The sequence below is a fragment of the Calonectris borealis genome, chromosome 16 (assembly GCF_964195595.1).
Source record: "Calonectris borealis chromosome 16, bCalBor7.hap1.2, whole genome shotgun sequence".
NCBI lineage: Eukaryota > Metazoa > Chordata > Aves > Procellariiformes > Procellariidae > Calonectris > Calonectris borealis.
In genome coordinates this window covers 7,383,271-7,410,920 of record NC_134327.1, presented here as the reverse complement: position 1 = coordinate 7,410,920, position 27,650 = coordinate 7,383,271, and the positions used below count along the sequence as shown (strand labels likewise).

Here is a 27,650-nt window from a genome sequence, read left to right as displayed (position 1 = left end):
CCCAGTGAATGACAAGTTATTAAAACTGAGGTAGCAGTGGAAGCCCACCCTTTTCTTGATGCTTGTTTGGCCAGTAGACTTCAGGTGTTTTATCAAGGGGTGGGGACCACACTAATGCCTAATCCAGTGGCTCGTTAGAAGCTTGTTCTTTTTTGTTAGCCAGTAATTGCTTGATATTTTTAAGCTGTATGTATCTTAGTTGGGGAATTCCTTTATACACAGCTAACGATGCCCAAAGCGTCCCACAGAAAGACAGTACAGAGGTCAGACATTTCTGTTAAAATAAGCAAACAGCAGATTTCTGAACAGTACTGACATTTAACTGCTGTCCTCGGGCTTAAGACTAGATACTGCCTTCAAGGGAACAGGCTTTTAAAAACGGTTAAAACTGTCCGTCCCTGGCAACCTACCAAGGTTTTTTTTGTGTGTGCGAAAAAAAGTTCTAAGTGAAAGCTTAAATTCTGCGCAAGGCATCAAAAATTATTACCTATAAGAGCCCAGTTCAACGCCGTGGCAATTTCGTTATCGCCTGCCGCATGCCTGAGCGGTGAGCGCACCTGCTCAGGTACCTGCGGGGAGGCCAGGCCCCTCCAGGCCCCTCCTACCGCTCTGCCTGGCCCCGCAGGCCAGGACTCAGGTGTGCCCGGACCGAGACGCCCCCTCTCTCGGTATAAGGTGCGGGGGGTCCCACTGTAAGGGGGAACAGGGGCGCTCCTCAGCGGTCCCGCCGGGGAGGGCGCCGGGTGTCCTTCAGCGGGGCCTCCCTCATCCCCTCAGGTGCCGCCCTCATCCCCTCAGGGCAGCCCCAGGCACCCCCCAGCTGGGCGCAGCCCCTCTACCCCGGGTCAGGCTGTCGCCCGGCCCCACCCCGCCCCGGCCCGCAGGCCGGCGGCCGCCGGGAGCCCCGGGCCTGGGGTAGGTTTAAAAGCCTCCGCTCCCAGACCGGCCCGGCCCGCGGCGCGCCGGGGAGGAGGAGGAGAAGAAGGAGGAGGGAGTGGAGCGTTACGACAGCCGCCTTTGCGGCAGCGGGCTGGTTTCCGGCGCTCGGCGTCGCTTGACGGCAGAGGGAGCCGAGAGGAAGGAGGGAGGACAACAAAGGGGTGTGAGGGGCCGCGGCGGCATGTGAGGGGCGGCGGCGCTGGGGGCGGCTCAGGTGAGGCGCGGCGGGCGGCGGCAGAGCAGAGCCAAGCCGGGCCCGCCGGCTCCCGCCAGCCCGGGGCTGCCTCCGCCGCCCTGCGGCAGTGGGGAGGCCCCGGCGGACCGCCGCGGCCGGGTGGGGACGGGGCCCGCTCCCCTCGCGGGCAGCAGCCTGTCCCCCGGGCGGAGCTGCACAACGGCCTCGGCCCGGCGCCGCCCCGCGGGCGGGGGCGGCCGTTTGCCCGGCAGCGCCTTGGGGCGCGCTGGGGCTGTTTGTCTGGGGCGGGGGGAGGGTCGGGCTGCGGGCCAGGCCGAGCTGGAAGCACCCAGGGAGCTGCGAGCCGCAGAGGGCAAAGGGCGGGCATACGTAGTTAACATAACTGTTAATTTTTTTCGGTTACCTTTTAAATTCCTAAACGAATTGGTGCTACCAGACATTTTTAATAGTAACATACTCTAGAGTTGTAGAACTTGATTAACGTAATATTTTATACAACGTAATTTTGGGGTACTTAGGGTTCATGTGAATAAACATTTGTGCTTTAAAAAAGAAGTCAAATTTCTTTTTGTGGTTAAAAATAACGTTGGGGTAAATGTAATGCTATGGAATGTATTCCATGGTTACAGCGTTTAACATTAAATGCAAAAAAACTGAAGGAGTGTAGTCTAATGAATGCAGTGCATAGTTGGAGGGTAAGAAGACTTCATTGCTAATCATAGTTTTTCTGGTACAGTGTGGCTGGGCCTTAAGCAAGTTGCTTTGCTTCTTTGTGGTTCTGTAAAGCTAAATTGATGTGGTGTGCTGTGGGGCAGCTTGAGAATTAGTAGAAATATCTGTAAATAATTTTAATAACTTAAAGCTCTGTTTAAATACTAAATGCTGTGTGCTTAGTACAGGTGTATATATAGTTTTGTTAGCCAATGGAAAAACAATGAGTATGCAGTTTAATTCTTTCAGCTGAGTTCAGTTGCACCTATTTTGTATTTACTGATGAGCTGTTCTTGAAAACCTACCTGCTGGTTTCTCTTTTCAGGAGAATGCACTTAAAGTTTCAGGGAATTATTTCATGTCAGCAGCAATGCATTTCTGTAGCTAATGACATGGACTTAAACAGTGTTTTCCTCAGACTACCTCCCCTGTGCTGCAGGTCATGAGGCATATTCCTGTACTAAACAGGAATAGTCAAAGCCATGTCCCATATGCATAATTAAATTTAACATAAATAATGCAGGTTCAGTGATCTAGCAGTAGTGGAATTCGTAAGACCACGATGGTTTTTCTCTGTCTTACCCTAAATGTTATTTAAAGCATGCATTTTTTTTTCTCTTTAGCAGGTGGGAAGAATGAAAGGAAGGGGGAATGAAAGGATGTTGAACCTTTTTGTTTGGCTGTATGATGGAAGGAAACAGGACAGAAAACCTCTGCAATAGATCATTTGGATGGCTTCAGCGACAAGAGAATGATGCTAAACCATGGCTCTGGAAACTTTCTAATTGCTTTTCTGCTGCTGAAAAGTCTTTGCCTTGCACTGCAAAAACGGTAATTCATTGCTTTACTAAGAGCATAGTTGATATCCCGGTACAGAGCGGTATGACTAACTGCAGTGTTATTGCTGGCTGAAGGGGGCAAGTGGGGAGGGGAGAAAGATGACACAGCAGTTAGCATGGTACGTACTAAATCTGCCTGGGAATGTAAGGTCTTTAGTTGTGTTCACAGCTCTCTCGCCAGTGTTGGTGAAAGCAGGCAAGTTGCTTTGCTTGACAGGCTTTACTCTCTACAGCTCTCTTTGGAATAATACAACTGACTGCTTAAAAAGTGTATGAGGCAGCTTCCTGAAAGCTCCATGAAGTTATTGCTGAAGAGTAGAGTAGAGAAGTAGTCTTCATGCTTCCAGATTTTTATCAATTTAGTTTGGAGGCAAATTTAGAATTTTCTGAATTATTACTATATTGTAGTTACAGCAATTGTGGATACTGTTCTTCATGAATGTCTAATTTTTCCTTGTTTCCATTTCTTTAAATGTTCCTGCTCTGTAACTGTATATGATTCTATACATTTGAGATGCAAAGTGCTAAGGAATAGAAGGAATAGTTCAACACAATGACTTACTTGAGCAAGCAAGCTCCAGCTGTTAAGTAACATTCATGCATGTTCAATCTGACTTTCAGTAAAAGACATGGGGGAAACAGATAAGCACGTATCCTGTTGTGTTGCTATTCTCATGCGTTGAGGGTTAGTAAGGGAGCTGCCATAAATTCTGGAATTTAACATATAAACCAGTTCCAGACAGATTTGTGGCAGAGTGTACTTTCAATTCATAAGATGTGGCATCAGGTAGAGAGGAATGGTTTTGAACTTGGATAATCAATTATTCATTACTGTGTAGTAGGAAATGCATTAAATTCCATTTGGAAAGTAAAAGTTGTTCCAAAGTACTGGCCTAAAGCTCTGGAGCAGTGAGTTGTGTGCAGGTTAGCTCTACTGGCCTTGACTCTTCTGGTGCTTCTCATAACCTTGCTTAGTTTTCACTGCTGCCATTTTTAAAAAAAAAAAAAGTATTTCTGTCTATGCCTTTATGTCTGTACATCGTGTTATCTTAAATCAGAGTAGGCAAAAAGCACTTACATAGTTGTTGTGAAAATTTACCCTTCTCTGTCCTCTGTTAGTTTACCTGCTTGATATAACTTCTAATTTTTTAAAGTCTTAGTCTTTTAATGCATTAATTCTAAAACTTTAATACAATTTTAAAATCATTCAAAGTAAAAGATGATTACTTATGTACCTCCAAACTGGGGTTTTTTCCTTTACATCGCATCATCTATGTTTGCACTTAAAAGAAATAAATCTCTTCTTGCTTTAGAATTGCAGAGTCTCTCTCAGCCTTAGCCTAAGAGTTTTCTGCTTTTCAAATTCTGTTTTACAGACCCATTGCTATTTGGTTTATAGCTTTTGGGCTTTGTTGCTTCCAAAATCCACTGGTACCAATATACCTGAGGCTGGCACACATAACTGGCATGTTTCTTTTAGTATTTTACATGCTCAGACAGTGAGGTAATAGTAATCATAAAGATGACACTTTTCAAAATTTCTGTTGTTGTCAAAATTGTAACAGTCTAAAAATATGCTTGTTTATACTATAAAATTGTTGGTTTATTTATGTATCTGAATGTAACTGAGCTCTCAATTTCCAGAAAGATTACATGGAGAACAAGAAAGCTGCTGTAGAATTGAAGGATGCTTCATCTCCTCATAATGCTGGCTCTAAATTGTTTCCAGCAGTACCGCTTCCTGATGTTCATCCTCTTCAGCAACAGCAAATACAGCTTTCACCTGGCCCCAAAGTAAGCTGCTGTGCTCATGGCTCTGACTCTTCTTGTACTCCACAAATGCATTGTGGTGGTGGTGGTGGTAACTTGATTCACCCTGGCACAATATTAGACTCAAAAAGCACTGGGACGATTACTTGTCAAGTAGGGTCAGGATTTGCTTATCAGTCTGCATCTTCACTGAAGAGCCCTCCAGCTAGAAGCAATTTGGCGGGCATTGCGAATGAGTTCCCTGGCGTGTGCGTAGAAAACAGTGTATCTTCCTGTCAACATCTGCCCTGTTGTGGAAAACTCCATTTCCAGTCCTGTCATGGTAACGTGCACAAACTGCATCAGTTTCCAGCCCTTCAGAGCTGCACATCTTCTGGCTATTTTCCTTGTTCTGAATTCACAAGTGGGGCTGCAGGCCACTTGGATGAGCATATTGCACAGTCGGACCTAACATCACGTGTGTGCGCCAACCCTTTGCACCTAAACATGGCACCTTCAGTTTGTTTAAAGGGCTCTCACTACTGCAATGACTGCTTGAGCAAGGTTTGTACACATCACATTTCTCATTCATTAAGCATGGCATATGGTTAATGTTGAAATAATGTTACTTGAGCAAAACACCAGCTTCCATGGGTTATAGCTTGCATCCTCCTAGTTGGTGATGCACAGTCCAAATGTACCAGATACCCTTTTTGAAGATGATCTCTTTTCTGAGGTAACATTCAGTTCGAGAAGAGAAAGGAGGCTATCACAATGTTTAGCTTACAGGGGATCTGTAATGTACTCAAGCAGAATTTTGACTAGATTTGAAAGACTGTTTTATCTTCTTGACAGCTCCAATTAAAATGTTCCATAGTAGTGACTCTGAGGAAAAGGCTAACAACAGTTAACATGCACCCTTGGGCAGCTGATCAATAAAAATCCATTTGTAAGTCAAGTGAAATGTCTGATGCGATAAGGATATTCAAGTTTTGGTTTGGTTTGATAGGTCTTAGTTCACTCTTCCCAAATTTGTAATTTATACTTCAATACCAATTTGGTACGCTTTAGAACCAATTAAAACTGTGGTTGGATTTTTAATAGGAATTTCAAGTGAAATAATATACCCAACTTTGTAAGATGTGTTACTTAAACTCCCGAATTTGAGTTTCCAATATAAAAGTGAAATGTCTTCATTTCAATGAACTAAATGGTGAACTCACTATGTTTGGAATTATGACCACTATTTTTATGGGGAGGGAGGTGATTCAACCTTGTACTCTTAATTGTGCTGATTTCACATGCTAGCTCTTTTTTTTTTTTTTTTTAGAATACATATTAGTACTTCTTAAAGGTGGCACGTCTTGATGTGCAGATTTTAATAGAATCTTTCCTTGCATTTGGAAATCTAGAGCTAAATATGCTAGGAAAGACTCTAGGACAGAAGCTTCCTTCATGCAATGATACTGTTGTTAATTAACTTGTAGAGTACATCTGAACTTGCATTTGTTGCAGAAGGGAAACTGAGTGTTTCTAGCATGGAATAGTATTTGTTAATATTGTATACTAAATGAACCTGTATTTTGAAACATTGTCCCAACAGCCAACTAGAAACAGCCTAGCCGATGCTGCTAAAATCTGGCCAAATATTCCTCCTCCAAGTGCACAGACTGCACCTGTTCCTATCCCAATATGTAATGGCTGTGGAACCAAAGGAACAGGAAATGAGAAGAGTTTGCTACTGGCGAGCAGCCTTGGCAAATCGCCGCAGAAATATGGTAAACCACATTTATTTGAAACTTGCACTTAGTGGATGTCCTCCTTAAGTACCTTTGCACCTGAAGAGTTCTCTTAAATTGCACTGTTCTCTGGAAACTTCTATAAAGTCATAGAAGACTAAACAGTAAAAAAAAAAACTTGTTTCTGTTTTGCAAAATCATAACTTGGTTTTACCTATTTTGACTACCTAGTTGACTTACTGTATTGTTTCCATAGAGTTTTGATTTTTACTATTTATATTTTTTACAATTTTAAAAGAAAAAGAAATTCTAACGACTTGGAAGCTATTTCATTCTGGTGGTATATAAAGAAATTATTTTCAGCCATACTTTGAAAAGCACTTTCTTAGTCTGTAGTGTCTGTTGTCACTTCATATGCAGTGAAGATGTAATGTTTATAGTTACAATATAGCTTTTTTCAGTGTTCTTTAGAGGAGAATATTGTGTGAAATAATTACATGGTCTTTCTACAGTGTTAGTACTGGTTCAATTAAAAAATCATAGCTAGTATGAAAGTTATAAACTTAAAAAGCCATGGAAGAATAACAAATTGAATAGTTTTACTATTATTTTAAGACTACACCCATGTTTAGGTTTTCACAAAATGGAATTCCAGTGAATCTTCTAGAAGAATAACTAGTCAACATATACCCAAACAAATGACATTTGTCTGCTGTGCTTAATTTTATATTCTCAGCTAACTTTAATTCTTAGCTTGTTTTTGACCTGTGAGGATTCTGTGTCATTCCTTATGTTTCTTTTCCAGTTGTTTGTGGGGATGGAATGGGTGTATAATATTAATTCAAAATTAAATGGATATTCAGAGTGCTAAAACACCAGAAACTTTATTTGCACTTCTTAGCCTGTAATACCAAGAACTCTTAATCTCGCTCTCCTGAACTGTAGGATACCTTTGTGTTTGTTGCATACTACCTTAATTTTCTATAATCACTGTCACTATACTAGTAATCTCTTCTAGTTTTGTTTAGATTCTTTACCTAATGCACACTGTAAATTTGAACAGCTTTCATGTTTCACTTCCGTTACTGATACAGCACCCGCTGGGTTTAGTGTGACACAACTTCAGTCAATTTTTGTGGCATATGCCACCTCAGCATTTGATAGCTTTTTTTCTAAATACATTACTTGGTTTTTTGAAAGTTTAAAAGTAAAGCTGAAGTTGTCTTGCATCTTTATCTTAACTTAACAGTGACTAAATTTCTGTTTAAGACTGATTTGAGGTATAAAGTTTCTCCCTTAAAGAGAAAACTTTGAAAACACCTGCTTTATTTTTTAGATTCCTTAAGAAAATAAAACTGAACTTGCATTCCTGGGCATATTGTTCTCTAAAACATAAAGCTTCCTATGTGCAGAGTTTATATGTATGTTAAGTTTAACATTTTTGGTATTTGGACATTAAAATGAGCTGTGTTGTTAAACCTGTACAGGGTCTCCGGAAGTTGCAATAACAGGCCAAGTTCTGGAAAACTTGCCCCCCATTGGAGTCTTCTGGGATATTGAAAACTGTTCAGTTCCCACTGGTCGTTCAGCTATAGCAGTTGTACAGAGGATTCGTGAAAAGTTTTTTAAAGGTCACAGAGAGGCAGAATTCATCTGTGTGTGTGACATTAGTAAAGAAAATAAAGAAGTTATTCAGGAGCTAAACAACTGCCAGGTATCAAAACAGCATCTAGTTGGTGTTCTTGCTTGAGAATTTGTGTACTCTGTGTGTGCTAGTAGTGATTCCGGTTCACTAAAGCTTTATGTTAGCTTCTGTGTTTTTTAGTGCATGAACTTATGGTTAGTTTATGGGTGGGGTCTTTAATGCTGAACTTTCTTGGTGTGATACTTTTTAAAACTGAAACTGCATTTCATTATATGTAGATTACTGTTTTAGCTTCAGTTTTAGTGTTCACAGAGGATTTTTATTTCGTCCACTAATAACTGGTGGTGGCATTTCTAGTGTTATCCTTCAAATCTGTGACTAAATCATTAACCTAAAATAACTATGATTCTGTGAACTTAACATATTTTACTTTTGTTAGTGAATTCTGTGATGATTACTGAGGACACTTGTAAATCAGTGATATTGATTGGGGCAGCTTTAACACTACATGTTTTTCCATCAATACCTTTTGTTTCTTGGTATTTTTTTAACTTTTTGCGTAGGTTTCTAAGTTAGAAATTCCCTTCCCACCCCCTAAATTGCAGATATGATAGCATGTTGACAGTTTATCTGCTTATGTGAGGTAAAATGAATTGATAGTGAGTACTTGCTATGTTTATCACCCCTCTATTTCAAATGAGGGTTTATGGAATGTTTTTAAGGTATGTAAATTGTGATCTTTAACACAGAACAGCAGAAGTCATCCCTAAGACATTGCTGAACAACTAGGGTTGAAGTTCATCGCTCATTAGAACAGTTTGAGATCGATACATGTTATGTTTCATGCATGTGTGCATTAATTTATGTGAATAAAAAGTGCATGTGAAAGCTTGTATTTATGTAATTTTTAAAGAAATTAAATTTAAGCAAGCATAGTTCGCATTCAAGCTTTCTCTTTAGAGCGTATCTATGTATTTCCACAGGTGACTGTTGCACACATCAATGCTACAGCAAAGAATGCTGCTGATGACAAACTCAGACAGAGTCTTAGGAGATTTGCCGATACACACACTGCACCTGCCACTGTGGTTCTTGTGTCAAGTAAGTGTTTGTGGTACTCATCGACAGTGCAGAATTCAGTTCCTCTCTTCAATAATACTTTTGCACATGACACTATTCTGCTTTCCAAGGGTTGTGTTTAGAATCAGCTTTAACTGAATTGCTCAAGAGTTCTTAATAATGTCAGTGGCAGCAAGGGAAAAGTAGGGACAGTAAGATGAGAATTTGGCTTAGTTAAATCAGCGTTGCAATCTGATGTCTTGTTGAGTGTCAGTAGCTATGTGTATAAATATTGTCTGAAGTTAGACAGCTTCAGCGGGAAGCTAATAAAGTAAAACTCATTGAGTATTCCTTATGGTAATCTTTCAGAATGTTTTGAGCAAAATGTATTTGATTTGTTTTTTGGTTTTGTAGCTGCATACTGTGGAGTTAAATATGCAAGCCACTCAACTATTTATTGCTGTGTGTTGCCTTGGGTTTCTCCCTAAAGCTAAACAAATGTTTGTTATAGAAGTATACAGTACCAGTTGAATACCTTGCTGATAAATTGCTAGAAGTTGCTATTAAAAGGAACCCCTTGTCTGAGACTGAATGCTAACTGCTGATTTAAATTATGTCTATTGAGAAGCCTTGTAGCTGTTGGTGCTTTTTCGTTGGAAATTTTCAGTGATAAATAGAACTTGTCAAGTGAGATCTGGGGTTTCGTTTGTTTAATCTGATTTTTTCATGTGTTTCCTTACTCATTCTATTTTTCTTTTTTTTCTCCAGCGGATGTGAACTTTGCTTTGGAACTTAGTGACCTGAGACATCGACATGGTTTTCGGATAATTTTGGTACATAAAAACCAAGCTTCAGAAGCACTCTTACATCATGCTCATGAGCTTATTTGTTTTGAAGAATTTATTTCAGACTTGCCACCGAGGTTACCACTGAAAATGCCGGTAAGGCTTTTAATTCTTAATGCAACAGACATTTGAAAGTGTCAACTTCCTTTTTTTTTTCTAATTTAGGGGGAGAGTGGGCTAAAATTATGTGTTTTTTATGTTGAGACATGATGTCTGCTGCATATTCAACCGCTGTCTGTATTTCAGTTACTACCATATAAATGTCTGCTTTCTGCTCTAAGACTGAAATAATTAAATAATAAAGGAAGAAAGTAATTAACTAAAAAAGTAAAATAGCAAGGTCACATTCTTATCGCTAAATATTTTATCAGATAATGTATCTAACATACCTTTCTTTCATTGGCAGAAAGTTAGGGTAAGAACTTAGTTGGGCATTAAGACAGTTCTGTGATGCTTTCTTAACAGTTTTGAGTGACTGTCTACTGTTTTCTTGGGTTTTTTGTCTTCCTGACGATTCCCTCTGGATTCACTGTGTTGTCTTTGCACAGCACTCATGACCTTTTCTTTGAAATAACTTCCTGAACTACGTGTTCACATCCATATGTAGAATATATAGAAATCTTGGGTTGCAAACAGTGATGCTTTCTTATCAGAAGTGATCAGGTATTGATCCATTGATCAGGGACTCTGTAGTCTCTTCTAACTTTAAATTATATTGGAGATGGAAGTTCGAGGATCTACCTTGGTATGAGAGTTTTCCAAACAAATTGATTGCTGCAAAAAGAATGACGTGGGAGGGGGTGGGGGGAGAGCATGTGTCGCCAGAATCAATGTAAAAATACTGGTTTTGAACAAGAGGGTATTCTGACATAATCAAGTTAAAAATCTTACTCCCTTTAAACAGGCATGCCATACTCTATTATATGTTTATAATCTGCCAACAAACAGAGACAGCAAAAGTGTCAGTAATAGACTCAGGCGTTTGTCAGACAACTGTGGAGGCAAGGTGCTGAGCATTTCTGGAAGCAGTGCAATTCTCCGTTTTTTAAATCAAGAAAGTGCTGAACGGGCTCGGAAACGAATGGAAAATGAAGATGTCTTTGGTAACAGGATTGTAGTGTCTTTTACTCCCAAAAACAAAGAACTTGAAACAAAAAGCTCCAGCTTTGTGGGAACTGAAAAGGTGAAATCTCCCAAAAAAATTAACAAGAACTCAAAGCTGTGCCTCCTCAACAAAGACTCAAGTGATCAGTCTTCTGGTACCAAAGGCTCTGCTGGGAGAGGATTCCAGATTCATGGATCTATCATCAAACCCACAAATGTTAAAAGTTTACAGGTATTGTTGTTCTACCTTGTTTAGTATTCTTGCTTTTCCTCATCTTCTGAGGATTGCTTCTGTTACAGCTTTATCTTTAACCTGTCAGTCCTATTTAATGAATAACTGTAATGTATAGTGACATTCCCAAATGAGAGTTGTGTTCATCTGCTTGGAAAGCAGACAATGAATTTGAGGGTTTTTTTCCCTCTCGCTACCACCTTTTTCTCAATTTGGAAATACCGTTGGTACTTATTGAGTGTCAAATCCTAGGCCAGTTTTGACTTACTTAATGGTGTTTAGTATAACATATAGAGTGATCCACTTCACTAGTTTTAAGGAAAACTAGGGTAGAATCTACAATGTAGCAAAAATATTTCAACTAATTAACAGTTTACTATTTTCTGTCACAGAAAATCATAGTCCTGGTTATGAAGTGCCAGTGAAAATGCTGTTAAAGAAAAATTCGTCAGTTATTTAGGTTTCCATCACAAGGAAAGCCTCTGGCAAGGAATGTCGGGTGCTTTTATGCTGACCTTTCATCTTTTTCATGTAGGAGCTGTGCCGCCTTGAATCAAAGACCATCAGTAGAAATATTGAAAACCAGCAAGAACATTTAAGAGAACAAATTCCTTCTCCTCAGAGTAACTCTAATGCAGTGATTCCTGTGTCTCTGGCAACCAAAAAAATTGGAACGGGAGAACCATCCTGTAAAAGTAGTCAGAAGTATGTTTAAAAATAAAAAGACATCAATGTTAGCTACTTTTTTTTTAATGTGAATTATGCAACATAATGTGTTTTCTTTTTCTTATATATATTTGTAAATAGAAGAGAGACCTCTGCTTCCAGAAGCATTACCAATTCCCCTGTAGATAAAAAAGATAAAGATGAAACTGTATTTCAGGTCAGCTATCCCTCTGCATTCAGCAAGTTGACGGCTTCAAGACAACTTAGTCCTTTACTCGTGTCTCAGAGTTGCTGGTCATCTCGGTAAGTGTCTGTGTCTTATTTGGGAGGTGAAGTGAGACTTCACCAATGTATACATTAATTATTGACAGCTGCATATGGAGTTGTGTATGCTAAGCACATTACTTTAATACACTGATTTATGTGGAGGCAAAAGGAAACTGTGATGATGCTGCATAACAGCTAAACAGAGGTTGGATGTAAATATAAGATGGAGTGAGCTCTTTTTCAGAAACTTGTTGTGTGGTTATTGTTTCCTGCAAACTTTGTCTTTAAAGCTTCTGAAAAATCTTCAGAGGTATTATAGACGTCTTACTCCTCTTAATTTCAGTGCCTTTGACATTCCCAGTAGAAATTTAAATTCTTGTAGACTTAAATATCTGGCCTTTGCCAATTATTAAAATTATGTGAATGAATTTGACTTTTTTAATGTGTTAATAAGATAGTAGAAGACTTGGTGTCAAATGCATTATTGAATTGGGTGACTTTGAAACATAATATGAATATTTCTGTTCTTCTCATAGGAAATACTTGTCTTGTTACAATTTGCTTTTGGTGAAATTTGTTTTGACTGCACACATGTACTAGGAAAATACCTTCAAAGTGCTGTATTTGTGCCCTTGACTTGTGTCTAATTTCTGATTAATTTTGAGATGTGTATGTGAGAATTGTGCAATAGCTGCTTTAGCTCATAAGTGTTTTTATTTTACCCAGGAGTATGTCTCCAAACCTCTCAAATAGATCATCTCCACTCACCTTTAATGTAGTAAGTCATACCAGTGCTACAGACTGCCCTGATCCTTTTGCAAATGGTGCAGACATTCAGATCAGCAATATAGATTACAGATTGTCCAGAAAAGAGTTGCAGCAAAACTTACAAGAAATCTTCTCAAGACACGGCAAGGTAAAGGCTAAAATACCTTTAAATCTGTTTTTTAAATGCTTCTTGTTTATGTATTTATGGACATGTTTGTGGTCTAGCTTTAAGTGAGTAGGAATGGAGAGCTATCCAAACATGACTTTTAAACTTTGTTAAAGGGAGGTATTGTGTTTTTCCTTTTAAAAAGACCAGATCGTCACTTGCACTAGGTTCTTAATTTGCATGTGGTCTTCATAGATCTGGTATTCTGAAGTTTTGTATATAAAATTCTTAGTAAGTGGCTCATTAGTCATGCAGGGAACAGACTTAGGCTTTAGCTGCATAACCTTTTTAAGCTGTAAAGCTGAATTCCTAATGTCAGCTTAAAAATCACAGTAAAAACTGCCTTTCTGTTTTGAATCAGGAGTGATCAAAAACAGACATGGAGAGTGTGAATCAGTAAAAAGCAACTATGCAAGGAGAGGTCACTTCTGCAGCCATCCTATTTCTGCAGGTGACATTCTTCTGCCATGATCTTCTACATGGGAAGATGATGCTTGTGTTAAAGGAATATCATGGTCTTGCCTTGGCCAAGGCTCATTGCACTCATTTCCTGTTTGCGTTGTATTTGGCTCTTGGCCAAAGCAAGACTGTTACTCTTGTGTTGGCTTGCCTTGGGTTAATATTGTGTGATAAATGTATAAGATGTTTTCTTCTTTTCAGGTAAAAAGTGTAGAGCTCAGTCCTCATACAGACTACCAGTTGAAGGCTACAGTTCAGATGGAAAATCTGCAAGAAGCAATCAGTGCTGTCAACAGTCTTCACAGATACAAAATTGGCAGTAAAAGGATCCAGGTCTCATTAGCAACGGGAGCTGCTAGTAAATCACTCTCTCTACTTAGGTAATATGTACTTTGGCATCTTAATTGTTCTAGCATGTATTTAGTAGCTGAGAGATGATTTAAAATACAGAGCAAAGGAATGATAGGGAAATAAAGTAAAATCTGTCTTACGACCTGATGAATGTGTTAAATACAACTAGGCTAGTTTTCAGTTTAGCATTTTTACACAGCTTATATTTTAAGTTGCATCTGAAGAGACTAGATCTCTGTTTAATAGTTTAATAGTTTCACCACTACTCTTTCATAATACTGATATACCTCAATAACTTAGTTTGTGCAGCTGAATTAAGATTACACTTGGCATCTTTATTTCTTCTTTCCTCCAAGAAAGTGCATATGAATTTTCTCTTTGAGGATGGATACACAGTTTAAATACTGTTGGTGTTTCTTTGATCTCCACTTTCTACATGGAAGATGATAGAGCTAGAGAGCTGATGCTAGAGTTAATACAAGTATCTTCTGTTTCAATTTTTTCCTTACTGAAAGAAAGCATTAGGAAAAAAGTTGTCTTCGGTTTTTCACAGAAAGCTCCAGTGAAAATAGTGCTTGCAGTGTAGTGTTCTACAATTATGTACTACTGGCCATTGTATAATTTACAACTTTATTTCATTCTTGCCTTTTAGTTTATGCCTGTTCAAAGTTCTTAATGTAATGAGCAGGCTGGTAACTTCTAATGCTGCAGCTTTAATGTTGCTTTTTATAGATGCTTGAAATCTTAGCACCACCTATGAAAGACGCAACTCCCTCAGAGACATTACCTAATGAGTTAGCAGAAATGTTACTACTGGCACTCCCCTGATCTGAAGTGTCAACTTTTGTGGTGCTGGGATGGAAGGGAATACAATTTGTCCTGTTACATTTATAGTTCATAAACTGCATCTGTAAATGTCTCGCCCGTTTGGGCTGGAGACTAATAATAACAGATTCATTTTGTGCTAATGTTACAAAACTTCTTTTATAGCTCAGAAACGATGTCCATTCTGCAGGATGCACCTGCTTGTTGTCTGCCTGTGTTCAAATTCACGGAAATCTATGAAAAAAAGTAAGTTCTCAGTTGTTTGTTCTCTAGTACTTCTAAAAAGAATCTGATCTTGTGTGATTATTTACAGTGAATTAGAGAGTAACAGAATGGAGTGTTATGGGTTTTTTGTTGTTAGATGTTGTGGCATATTATCTATCCAGAGGCCAATACTGGCCTTTCTTAGAGGGTTATACTTTCAGTATTTTACTTCGTTTTTCTACATCGGGATGAATAGATTAGTTACCTTAACATTTTGCGTAGAATAGTTTCTAGCATATTCCTGTTTCTTAAAAAAACCATGCAGACTACTGCATTTTCTAACTCTGTTTATAATGTGTATTTATTTCAATTTTTTTCTTCTAGATTTGGACATAAGTTAATTGTATCAGACTTATATAAACTAACGGATACTGTGGCAATCCGTGACCAAGGAAGTGGGTGGCTGGTGTGCCTTTTACCCAGTAGCCAAGCCCGGCAGAGTCCATTGGGATCTTCACAGTCACATGATGGTTCATCAGCAAACTGTAGTCCTATAATATTTGAAGAGTTGGAATATCACGAGCCTGTTTGTAAGCAGCATTGCCTGAATAAAGACTTTATGTAAGCTGTGTATAAAATACTATAAAATCTTACAAAATATTTGAACAGCATTTAACACTTACAGGTATATTGAAGTTCAGGTATATATGTTCATATAGCTTGCTCCAGTCACTGTTTATATGTTACAAGAATAAGTCAGGCAGAAAATAGTGGGGTGGCACAATGAATTTTCTAGGCAGTTCTCATGGATCAGTCTGTTCAGGTAAGATTATTGTATTCTAGCAGAGCTGCCAAGATTGAATACCTCTTAAGCAGAAGCTGAAAGGTACACTACCTTCCTCTGGTTATTAGGAAGGTTATACATACTAGAGATTTCTATTGGCCTGAATTTTATTACAAAATTATAGCTGGAACTGATCATTCTTTGTTCTCCAGCTACATTTAGTAAGTGATTCATGTGGAGTTGAAGATTTCCTGAAGCCATATATTAAGTTTTTTTGTTTTATTCAACAGCAGCCAGGTTGTGCTACTACAGCGGTTATTAGGGGTTCACTGTTAACTGCCTGGTGTGTGCTGCTAAAACTTTATTTGAAAATTTTAATCTAATGATGATAAAAATGTGGTCTTCTAAATGTTACTTCTCTTCTGGAAATTTGCTGTAGCTGTATTAATTTTTGTGAAGAAAAGATGGAAGTTGCTTGTGACTGTACATAGTGGTATTGTCAGCTAGTAGCAGTATATCGTATGCATATAGTATGATGTCTGTTATGGGTGTGTATGTGAGCACAGGCATACTATGCTAAAGCTATGTGTAGAATAAGCATACAAACTTCAAACCTCTTGTTTTTACAGTGAGCATGAGTTTGATCCAGATTCTTACAGAATTCCTTTTGTGATTTTGTCTCTGAAGACATTTGCTCCCCAAGTTCACAGTCTTCTACAGACACATGAGGGTACTGTGCCTTTACTAAGGTAAAGTATTTTAATTTAGGGTTTTAGTGTAAGGACTGATAGGTTAAAGACTTAAAACTTTATGGATGGCTGTTGTAATGCTGTGAAGTTACCTGTTATATAAAAACTCTGGTTCTTATGTAAGGTGGTATCTCTTAGGGCAAATAAGTGCTTTATGAAATTGTTACTTTTTGAATTCTTGTTGAGCAAAAAAGCCACACACTTAATTAAAACATGCATTTTATGAAGACTTCTGTAATGTGTTAGTAAGCTGTTGAAGCCTCTTGTTCAGGAAGTGTCTCAAAATAATGATATTTTTAGGACAATTGTTATAGTGGTATTTTAGTGTATAATAGAAGCTTTTTTCTTCCAAAGTTTTCCTGATTGTTATATGTCAGAGTTCAATGATCTTGAAATGGTGCCAGAAGGCCAGGGTGGCGTTCCTTTAGAACATCTAATTACGTGTGTTCCTGGAGTTAACATTGCCACTGCCCAAAATGGCATTAAAGTTATTAAATGGATACATAACAAACCACCACCTCCGACTACAGGTAAATATTTCTATTTAAAATCTTTTCTCTGAACTAATCTTTCCACTAAAAAACTAAGAGTAGCGTAAAGTAAACATCTTGTATAATTGTTAAACTTTTTATGAAGAGAAACTTTTAGCTTGAATGTTCATTTTTTTTCTCCTGTGGCCTAGCCTGTGTCATGAATAAAGTGCAGTTTTTAGTGGAAGAGTATTAGTGAAAGGTTCAATAATACGATTTTTTTTTTGTAGATCCTTGGCTTCTACGTTCCAAGAGCCCTGTAGGTAATCCACAACTTATTCAGTTCAGTAGAGAAGTGATAGATCTACTTAAAAGCCAACCGTCCTGCGTCATACCTGTCAGTAAATTCATCCCAACGTACCATCATCACTTTGCAAAACAATGCCGTGTGTCTGACTACGGGTATTCTAAATTAATGGAGCTGCTAGAAGCAGTGCCTCATGTACTGCAAGTGAGTTATATGGCATTGTTCCTTTTAATTTGGGGAATTGTACTTGTATCTTCAACTATCTGAATTACTGCTTGGTATTGTATAATAGATGCTATGCAATTACCTAGCCCACCTTGAAAGAGATGGTTAACTGAACCTTGGAGTGTAATTGTCTTCTTTCTTGAGATGTTGTTTCTGTCTTGTTGTTTTTATTGTCCCCATCCTTCCAAAACAACTTCTGGGGAAATTAACTCTTTATTTAATCTAAGCCTCTGGAATAAAGTTCAAAGCTGCTTTTAGCCTGTGGCTAGTGCTTGAGTAAAAGACTTTAATTGTGCTGTTTACTATAAGAACACAGCAAATGCTGAGTGCTTGTAAGTTAGGCTGTGATGTGTAGCCTGTGACTTGAAGGACTTCTGTGTGAAATGTCTTGTGGCCTTATGTTACTAAAAAGAAACACTATGGTCACATTAGCTTACTACTTTGAACACCAGTTGGTTGTAGAACTTTAAAATAACCAATACAAATGTGCAACAGTTGCAGTAGCACTCATGGAGGAAGCATTTCTTAATTTCTTGATGACATATGCCTTAGTACAGAAAGTGTATGGCTTCATGAGGCTGCCTTTCCAAACACTGTCTGTATTATATCCTTTATTTCTAGCCTACCTATACTAGAACTGACTTCTAAATATCTTGCGAAAGAATTTACTGAGGATGCTAGATGCGAGTGATCAAATAAAATTTTCTTTCAGATTCTTGGTATGGGTTCCAAACGCTTGTTAACTCTAACGCACAGAGCTCAAGTGAAGCGCTTTACTCAAGACTTACTGAAGCTTCTTAAATCCCAAGCCAGTAAGCAAGTTATTGTGAGGGAATTCTTACAGGCTTATCACTGGTAAGTTATCTTTAATGAAACAAGAACAACTGCAGGGCATGTCTGTCAGCGGTGGTTTTAAAACCTAGTGCAAGAGGAGTCAGCACTTTAAATCTTAGTGCAAAACTGTGACAACTATATTGCCTCTTCATTGTGATGTGGAAGTTCAAAATTCTAAGGAAAACAAAAATTAAAAGCTCTCTGGCAGACTTTACTGCTTCCTTTAGTGCTAGGTTCATTTAACTTTATTGGAGTTTGCAATGGGTTATTGTATTTCATTAGTTCTCTTTGAAGTCATGACTGCAAGGTTGGATTTAAGCAAGCAGGTCGTGGTGCATTAACATGAACAATAAAGGGAAAATTTAGTGTTAGGCTTTCTTTAGAGGGAATATAAAGTAAATAGACTGATTGTCAATAGATACTCTTACTACTTTAACTGCATCTAGTAATGGCACAAAAATGAGGCGTAATACCTGTCTCACAATTGCCAAGGAAGAACATTCTGTTTTAGCATGGTAAAAATAGGGGTTTTTTTTTGTAGAACTAAAAATTATGCTTTCCTTAATATGAAGATAGAAAGAAGTATTTAATGTGCTTTGAGGAAACCATAGTATCTTAGTGCTACACGTGGTCTGCCTTTGCACGTGTGCACTGTTGTGCTGCATGTGCCAGCTGCTCCTTTTTGGGAATGCACGCTTCTACTTACATTTCCACTATTGGCAAAAATACATCATTGGTTGTTTCTAGACCTACTAAATGTGCATCTCCATTGTAGTCAGCTCTGGCCACTTATTGAATAAGAATATGTGAAGTGTTTTTGCTTCTGAGATGTTCCTGCCGGAGAGGTGGAGAGAGTAAAATAGCTTTTAATATATTACATGGTATTGTGAACCTTAATATGGTCTTTTGCAGGATATGGTCTCTGCCTTCTCTTGAGACCCAATCTTGTTTAAGAAGAGCATATGTCTGTAACTATTAAGCAAATACAGACTGTTGAAAGTGTGGCCATATGGAGCTGTAGAACATAATTACATTTTCTTAAATCACTTAAAATCTGAGCTTGAAAAAAAATATTACTATATTGTCACTTACCACGACTAGTTTGAGGCATCCACTGGTTGGTATATACAGCTCTCTTCCAGTGTCATGTTGAACCATCAGTGTATCTTATTTTTCTGGTTCGAATGGATAGATAACTTGAATTAAGGATACTTTTTCCCTTTGTCTCACATGCTAGTATTATTGCCAGTATGAAAACTATGCTTTTTTTTTAGTATTTGAGGCTTATTCTCTCAACTTACACATTTTTTGCCTACACAGCATGCATTAATACTTGTATTATACAATTTCCTAAAACTTTCAGGTGTTTCTCTAAGGACTGGGATGTTACTGAGTATGGAGTGTGTGAACTGGTTGATATTATATCAGAAATTCCAGATACAACCATCTGTTTGTCACAGCAAGACAATGAAATGGTAATTTGTATTCCCAAAAGAGGTATGTCCATGTACATGTGTTTTTACTGTTGCCAAATAAATTGTTCTTTGACTATTTTAAAACTGTACTAACTAAAGTATATAGGAGTGACTTGGATTTTTTTGTGTTTCTACCTTCATAACTAAGTTACAAACTTCTAGCAAATAAAGAATTTATCACAGACAGGAAAGCAGGTGGCAAAATACATAAAATAATGTTACTACTTCTGCATGTAGTTAAACTTGTTGTGGAATGATTAGTGGGTTGTTTCCACACAGCAAAAATACCAACATATTTAGCTATTCGATATCTTCTAAAGTGCTGATCACCTGATTATTTTGGACTTTAAACATGTAAGCTTGGTAAAGGGCTTCAGTGGTAGAAGAAAATAGTGACCTGGTGTGATATGTGATTAAGCTGAAAATCAATCACCATATTTTCTTATTATATTGTGTTGCATTTTGTAAGTGTGTTGGTACATAGCTCTTGCTTTGTTTTTTAATTTTAGAACGTACACAAGAAGAAATTGAAAGAACCAAACAATTTTCTAAAGAGGTAGTAGACTTACTGCGCCATCAACCCCATTTTCGAATGCCCTTCAATAAATTTATTCCTTCTTATCACCACCACTTTGGTCGTCAGTGCAAACTTGCTTACTATGGTTTTACAAAACTACTTGAACTCTTTGAAGCCATACCAGATGTCTTACAAGTAAGTTCTAACATCCCTAGCTGTACTAAAGCATTTTTGTGAGATTTGTACAACTGTTTCAGCAGGGGTTATATTTCTCATTAACTTTAGCACAGTTATAAACTGTGCATCTGTAACGTTGGGCACCTGTACTTAAAGTCTTTGATTTAGCTATTTTGGTAAAATGGTCCAAGGTTTTTAGCACATTCAGGCTAAGTTTGTTAACAAATTCAAGCTTTCTAAATTGGATTACGTATAAAAATTCAGTGCATCAAAATTAGAGGTAAGTTTTTAAAGCAAGTTTAACACAACTTTAATGAAAAGGTTAATAACTATTTAATTGCCTATTTTGTTGTATTTCAGAAATTACATAGTTTTGCTTGCTATATAGATATCTTTTGAGATAGCTGAACCCTGCTACATGGCAAATGATTGCCTGCAAGCACTGAATTTTAGTTGCGGATTACACTTTTTTCATCCAGACTGGGTAAATCACTCTAACAAAGTGTAATTTGTGTTTTGTAGGTATTGGAATGTGGGGAGGAGAAAATTCTCACGCTCACAGAGGTGGAACAAGTCAAAGCAGTTGCTGCCCAGTTTGTTAAACTGCTGCGGTCTCAGAAAGACAACTGCCTTATGATGACTGATTTACTGACAGAGTACAGTAAAACATTTGGATACACACTGCGTCTTCATGACTATGATGTTAGCTCAGTTCCAGCTTTAATGCAAAAACTTTGCCATGTTGTAAAGGTAATCTTTTATCTTTGTAGTTTATCCCTCTAAAACATACATAATGTTGTGTTAGGGAAGTTACAGGTCTCAGTGTGCTTAATATGGTACTCTAGAAACAATAGTTCATTAAGCTGGGGAGGGGGGGAAATTCAAAGGGATTTAAAATGTAGCTTCTATATTCCTATGATGTTCTCTTTGTTCTTTTGTAACCTTTCATGCTTTGTAGCAAATAAGTATTGTATTATAGTACTTAATTTAACAATACAAATTGTTTTTTTCCCACCTGACTTCTAACTGTGTAAAAGCAATCATTTCCTGGTAACAGTAGTAGTTATCAGTCTCCTCATGTCTTATATTCCTAATTTTTTGATCTATGGTTTGAGGCTTTGACTCTGAATGTAAATATGTAGATGGTCTTACATGTCAGTGGAAAAGAAAGGTTACATCTACATGGACATGGGCGTACTGGTTTAGTTGCTCCAATTCCGTTAATTTAGCAGCTGGTGTTCAGGCTGGAGCTCAGTCAGGTCCAGCTGGCTTGGAACAAAGAGTAAAATCACGTCTACCACGTGGACAGAAACTGCTACACAGCTTTTGTGTATTTAGAGAAAATTTTTCTGTGTAATAAGCTTTTTTATGCTGTGTGCTTTTGGCTAGTGGAGTATCAGATGCTGGTATGTAATAGTAGAGACAGCTGTGCTCAGAAAAAACCCAGTTACACAACTTATTTATAAATTACTCTTCCCTATCCCTAACTTCATTCCCAATTCATTTTTCTAGGTTGTTGATACAGAGTCTGGCAAGCAAATTCAGCTGATAAATAGAAAATCTCTGCGGACTCTGACTGCCCAATTGCTAGTCTTGTTGATGTCCTGGGATGGAACATCCTTTCTCTCTGTTGAACAGCTTAAACAGCATTATGAAACAATCCATAGTACTTCGCTTAATCCGTGTGAATATGGATTTATGACCTTACCTGAACTCCTGAAGAGTCTCCCTTACTTGGTTGAGGTATGCAAGCTCTTTTTACTTTCTGATGTGTTTCATACTTTGAAAAGACATTGTGAGTGGAGGGTATGGAAGTATGCACTCTAATTCTTTCTCTTTTCTTTCCCTAATAGGTTTTTACCAATGGTGCAGCAGAAGAATATGTGAAGCTTACAAATCTGTATATGTTTGCAAAGAATGTAAGGTCCTTACTTCACACTTACCATTATCAGCAGATTTTTCTTCATGAGTTCCCAGTAGCATACAGCAAATACACAGGAGAAGTACTGCAGCCTAAAGCATATGGATGCAATAACTTAGAAGAGCTCTTGGGAGCAATTCCACAGGTGAGAAGAATTGTTTTGCACAATTACATTGAGATTTCTGCATGGATTAAAAAGTTACACAACTGTGGTTTCTGTTAATTGGTGTGAATTACTCGAATAATTACCTCTCCGAGGAGGTTTATACCAGTTGTATTTTTAATAGCTTCTGAGAAATCTGGACTGCATAATAAGAAAAAGAAAATAACTACTTTTTTATGTGTTTTGCTCAAATTTTGCTTAAGAACTGTTCCTGGTGAGGCCGCAAACATTCTTGGCATCTTTATCAACTGAGAGAATTGATTTCAGTCTTGAATGAATGAACAACTGTACAGTACTGAAGCTTCATTTTGATCAAAGTGCCACATGGTGGAATTTTGTTGTGGCATCTTCTTGTCATCTACATGTCCTAAGTGCTGTAGGATAATTTTGTGACCCAGTTTATGGCTATAAGCTTTCCTTTAAGTAAATTAATCTTTCTGGAGAGTGACAAAAAGGAATTTTGCAACTCCATGTTTCAACATATAGTTTTCTTAATATGTAGTTAGTACACTTTCTAGCCCTATAGTTTGCCTTTGGCATCAATTATTTTGAGACAAAGCTTTTACTTGGGTAGTATAGTACAAATTAACAACATGATTTAGTTTACTTTTAGAAATAATGTCAGTGCAAGGCTGGATGAAAGGCAGTGAGTAAGCTGCTTTAGTCTTTGAGCTTAGGATGTGCTGATGTTTAATTCTGCTTTGTTTTTTTCCTCCGTAGGTGGTCTGGATTAAAGGACATGGTCATAAGAGAATTGTGGTACTAAAGAATGATATGAAAAGTAAGCTATTTGAATCTTGAGCAGTATCTTAGTTTCCTTTTTTCTTTTTTTAAGAGGTGACTTGAGTAAACGAACCAAATGAACTTGCCTTTTTGTAGCTCGTTTTAGCTCACCTAGTTTTCCCCCTGCTGATCATGTGGATGATCATGGAAATCAACTTGCTGACAATAATGGACATATTATGGAGACCCCAGGATCCACTTCATCAATGGAACTAAGTCTAGGAACACCTAGCAATGGTAATGCAAAATTGGTTTATGTAAGAAATTTATTGTCTTAGGGGAAATAAGCAGAGTAATCAAAGCAGCATGGGGAAAGCTGTGTGAGTTAGTCAATCTGAACTTCTGTAGAAATACTTTATGGCTTGAAAACTGTTGAACTTCTCCCAAAGTATATAGTTAGGCATGTGTCCTCTTGACAGTGGAGTCTGTTGTCCTCAGCTGTCAGTGTGTGTGTATATATATACATATATAGCTGCTAGAGTACCGTTTCCCATGGATTTTAGTAGACATTTAAGTCTATAAGCATAAAGCTAATGAGAAAAGATAGTCAGTAGCAGCTTCTGCTAGGAATGTCTCCTGTATTTTGATGAGAATATAGTGCTTTTTTGTGGTGTTCATGTTGATTTTGTGTTGTTACTTATTTGCAAATAATAATGGCAGGCCTGTTGATATAAATCTGTCTCCAAATAAAAATAACTGGGATATGGTGACCTCATAGTTGATGTCTTGCTGAGGTCACAAGTTCTTTCACTACCTGCAGGTTGGAGAACTTGTGGAATGGTTCTTGAGTTATTTTGGAAGTCTAGGCTTGTCCCTTTTAATAAGGGCAAGTCACTTTTTTATTTTTTTATTTTGAAACTTTCAGCTTAATTTTCACATGTAAATGTGTTTGTTAGTACATAAATAGTTGATAGGATATTGGTATGTCTGCAGGGGCGTTGTCTGGTAACTGGCCCTTCTCTGTTAAAGACTGTTCCTGTAGGACTTGTTTCCTCAGCTGCTCTTCTATTACTCAAGTTTGGCAAATACCAGATTTTATTACAGAGGGTATATTTACTCAGGCAAGCAATAGGTTTAACATACTATTGCTTTGTCTGCTGCAAAGTAACTCTTGAATGAACTCTTGATCCAGCAAGTAACTCTAGAATGAATCTGAGATTAGTTAGCATTAATTAGTTTGATACTAGTATTTCAAATACGGCATAACTCTCAAATCCTCAGAATCGCATCTGAAGACTTTACATTTACCAGCTCTGAAATAGTAACATCTTCACAGTTTACAGATACTTTGAAAGATGTTCCCTTATTTTTGTAGTTTCTAATCAAACTGAGCAAGAACTTCTTTGCCTCACAAATACATCTCCCGTTGACCTCTTGTGTGAGCCAGTTCCTTCCTGCCTCCCATCCCCGCAACTGAGACCTGATCCAGTGGTTCTTGAGTCTGCAGACCTCATTCAGTTTGAGGAACGCCCTGCACCTCTCTCCGGTAAGGGTTTGCTTGCCTATGTTGTATTACTTATGGATGATAACTCATACAATTTGGAAAATAAAGCATCAAACAAATGGTTGATTATATAAAGTTCCATTTAAGTACATACATATGGATATATATCGCACAATGGGATGTGTTGGAAATGCAGGTGGCTTTCATCAGAAACTCTTGAGTACTGACCATAAGTACCCTACTGTGATTCTCTAGGGTGAATTTTATAAGGACTTTATCCACCACTAACATTGCATTTTGCCAGCGTGTAGCAACCTTTTCACCACAGTAATTTCACAGTGCTTTTCTGAGCGCTGAGAGACTTAATGTGTGAGAATTAAATTAAACCTTCTAAATAGTACATGATGTAGACAGAGCCAGAAGCAAACATCACGTCAGCTGCATAGGTGAACATGACACATCTTCTGCCTTCAAATCAGGCTGATGAGTTCTTTTTAAATATTTTGTTGCCTATTACCAAGAAATATTCTTTATTTTTCAAGAACAGAGCATCAATAAACTGAGTTGTCTTATTTATTTTAGAGATAATGATTTTAACAGAAGAGGAAAAACAGAGAATTGTTACCACAGCTCAAGAAAAATTGACCTCTGGTTCTGTGGTATCTAACACCACAGAGGGTGCTTCAGTGCCTCCCTGTCAGTCCTCTGAAACCCAACTAAACAAGGAAGCAATGGACAGCCCAGCCAAAAAGCAACACAAAAACAAGGTGAAATTGGCAGCAAACTTTTCACTTGCACCTGTAACCAAGCTTTAACTCTTTCTTTGTAGTGTGAAAGACCTATGGACTCTGCACAAAGTAAAGCTATTTGCTAGCCCTTATGTATTTTAATGAAAGGCCTAGAAGAATTAATTTGTATTTAATGTATTCGGTGAAGATTTTGTTCCTTTTACACTGAACACAGCTGTTAGCAGAGCAGATTTTTTCTATTATTTTGAAAAAAAATTCTGGCATTCGTTAAATTATTCTTAAATTTTACAGGTTTTCATAAATGTGTGTTCAGTAAAAGCAAAATATTAATTCAACTAAAATGGAACAGGTTTTATTTTCTTTAAGCCTCGGTGGTGTAATCATACATGTAGCATATTGTATTCTATAGGCTGTTGCTTACTGGTATTGTTTCAGACAGTATTAATAAAATGCATGATCTGTCTTTCAAAAGCCTGTTGAGAAATTTTAACTCGCTGACCTGAAGTGACAAGAGTGAGGGAGTTGATTGTACTCCAGAGGAGAAACTTGTTCTCTGACCTTTCAGATGACTTGTAACTGCATTGGAAATTCTTCTGTCTAAAGATGTCTGTAGAAGATTATGTGGATATTTTGTAAAACTTGTTTTAAATGTTTTGTGTAGCTTTCAGTTCCATTTAGGAGCTTTCTAGGACATGGGTGCTTTAAGCTTCCCTTTTATATTTAGTTCCAGTCTGGCATGGATTTGGTTAAGGAAAAGACTGTCTTGGTGTCATGAGTTTAAGATACAGACACACACATTTTATTGTGTCTAGAAATGAAGTTAGGAAGATTCTGATATTTCTAAAATATGCATTTAATGCATAAATTACAGATAATGGAGCAGGTCTTATTAAAATGTTTTGTGATGGAAGGTATTGATGCTATTTCCACCTGTAAGGAAACTTCTAACTACATGTGGAAATGCTAAGGTTGTTCTGCTTAACCTTGTTTTCTATTTTTAAGCATGTTCAGTAAATGGGAAGCTTATTCTTTGATGTGCTGTCTTTTAGCTGTGTCTGTTTTTATTCTAAAACTTACTCCTAGTGTTGGAAGCTTTTTTCGATTTGTGGTATCTTGTGTTGGCTTTTGAAAGGGCCAGCTTTGGAAGAGGGGTTAAGTCAGTGGATGACCTTAACTCTAGTTAGCAGAAATGTCCAGTGTATGAGACTTTATACCCATTCTGGGTAACCATGGCATTTACAATGGGTTGTATTTGCCAGGCAGCAAATAAATTGCTTGTAGTAGTGAAAGAACCTATACTAGAGGTTTTCCACTGGCCAACTGAGTATTTTTTAGGTGGATTCTATTGTAATATACAAGAGAGAGAACACAGGCTCTAATTTCTCAGCCAGCAACAGGAAATGCCACTGAATAATGGCTATAGGCAGAATTTTACTAGTCAAATTTTGTTATAAAATCTTTTAAATTTAGGCAAGTATTACCAGTAGTGAGCTTATAGCCATTGTGAATGCAGAGAAACACTTGGAAGTTTTTCTGAGCATTATGGCACAGTATTTTGAGTCCTTAGTAAACCTCTACAGACATACTGCTATAGAAAGAGAAATTTAGAAGTAAGCTTTCGTGGAATGCTTTTAATGAGTTAAATGCAAGAACATCTGCTTTCACCTTAAGTTTTATAAGGTTAACACTGATCAGTCTAGATCTTTGTTTCAGAAAAGCATGCATTGGAGAAAAGACCAACCTGAAATTATATTTTTTCATGAGATGCAGCTACAAGTCACCTGGAGTACTAAAGAAAACCAGGTTTTTGTTTCAGAGGAAAATATGATATTTGTCAAAGTGAGTGTGGTGGTTACACCATTTATGGAGGTCAGCATATCTTTTCTGGATTCATGTGTGATTCTGATGAAATCGCTGTTTGAAAGTAATAGAATAATACTTTTGAGAAGTTGTGTTCATAGTGTAACAAAATAGCTAACTGAATTGCAATATATTTTTTTATCCAAAGGGTTAAATGAATGATGTGACTTACAGATTTAAAAGCATTACAACCATGAAATTCTTTAATTTAACAATTAAATGTACTACTTCAGATTCATGTCTGTTTAAAAAAAAAAATGTCACTGAAGCCCTCAATTTATGCACTATCTTTTTCTTGGAATGGGAGGGAGGAAAAAAAAATTCTTTTCTTAGCTGTCTACTTTGTTTGGACACTTTCTTTTGTGGCTCAAGTGCTGTTTTGTGTGTTGGGACCAAGTTGTGTCAATAAAATTTTCAAGCAAGCATAA

General features: G+C 37.6%; 1 protein-coding gene across 8 annotated transcripts; it reads left to right on the top strand.

Annotated features, from left to right (window-relative positions):
- Window positions 1-1,024: 1,024 nt before the first annotated feature.
- Window positions 1,025-27,650, top strand: MARF1 (meiosis regulator and mRNA stability factor 1). Of its 8 annotated transcripts, none has more exons than XM_075165039.1 (27): window positions 1,025-1,153; window positions 2,470-2,677; window positions 4,330-4,479; window positions 6,038-6,212; window positions 7,661-7,887; window positions 8,802-8,919; window positions 9,646-9,818; window positions 10,627-11,058; window positions 11,594-11,763; window positions 11,866-12,027; window positions 12,718-12,907; window positions 13,586-13,764; window positions 14,726-14,806; window positions 15,149-15,385; window positions 16,178-16,297; window positions 16,652-16,827; window positions 17,058-17,278; window positions 18,012-18,154; window positions 19,497-19,630; window positions 20,118-20,320; window positions 20,825-21,052; window positions 21,815-22,045; window positions 22,156-22,368; window positions 23,107-23,167; window positions 23,266-23,406; window positions 24,485-24,655; window positions 25,196-27,650. In XM_075165039.1, exons 2-27 carry the CDS (start codon window positions 2,531-2,533, stop codon window positions 25,426-25,428), a joined length of 4,716 nt encoding a protein of 1,571 aa, XP_075021140.1. In that variant the 5' UTR covers window positions 1,025-1,153; window positions 2,470-2,530; the 3' UTR covers window positions 25,429-27,650. The 8 variants fall into 8 exon arrangements, with proteins under 8 accessions (XP_075021140.1, XP_075021137.1, XP_075021134.1 ...); XM_075165036.1 differs by having other exon boundaries at window positions 4,330-4,998; window positions 24,557-24,655; XM_075165033.1 differs by having other exon boundaries at window positions 4,330-4,998.

Bases quoted from the DNA above. Each gene is read 5' to 3' on its own strand.
- MARF1 (XM_075165033.1), top strand. From the start codon at position 2,531: ATGATGGAAGGAAACAGGACAGAAAACCTCTGCAATAGATCATTTGGA. The intron at 11,059-11,593 runs GTATTGTTGTTC...TTTTTCATGTAG, and splicing joins CAAATGTTAAAAGTTTACAG to GAGCTGTGCCGCCTTGAATC. The intron at 17,279-18,011 runs GTGAGTTATATG...ATTTTCTTTCAG, and splicing joins CAGTGCCTCATGTACTGCAA to ATTCTTGGTATGGGTTCCAA.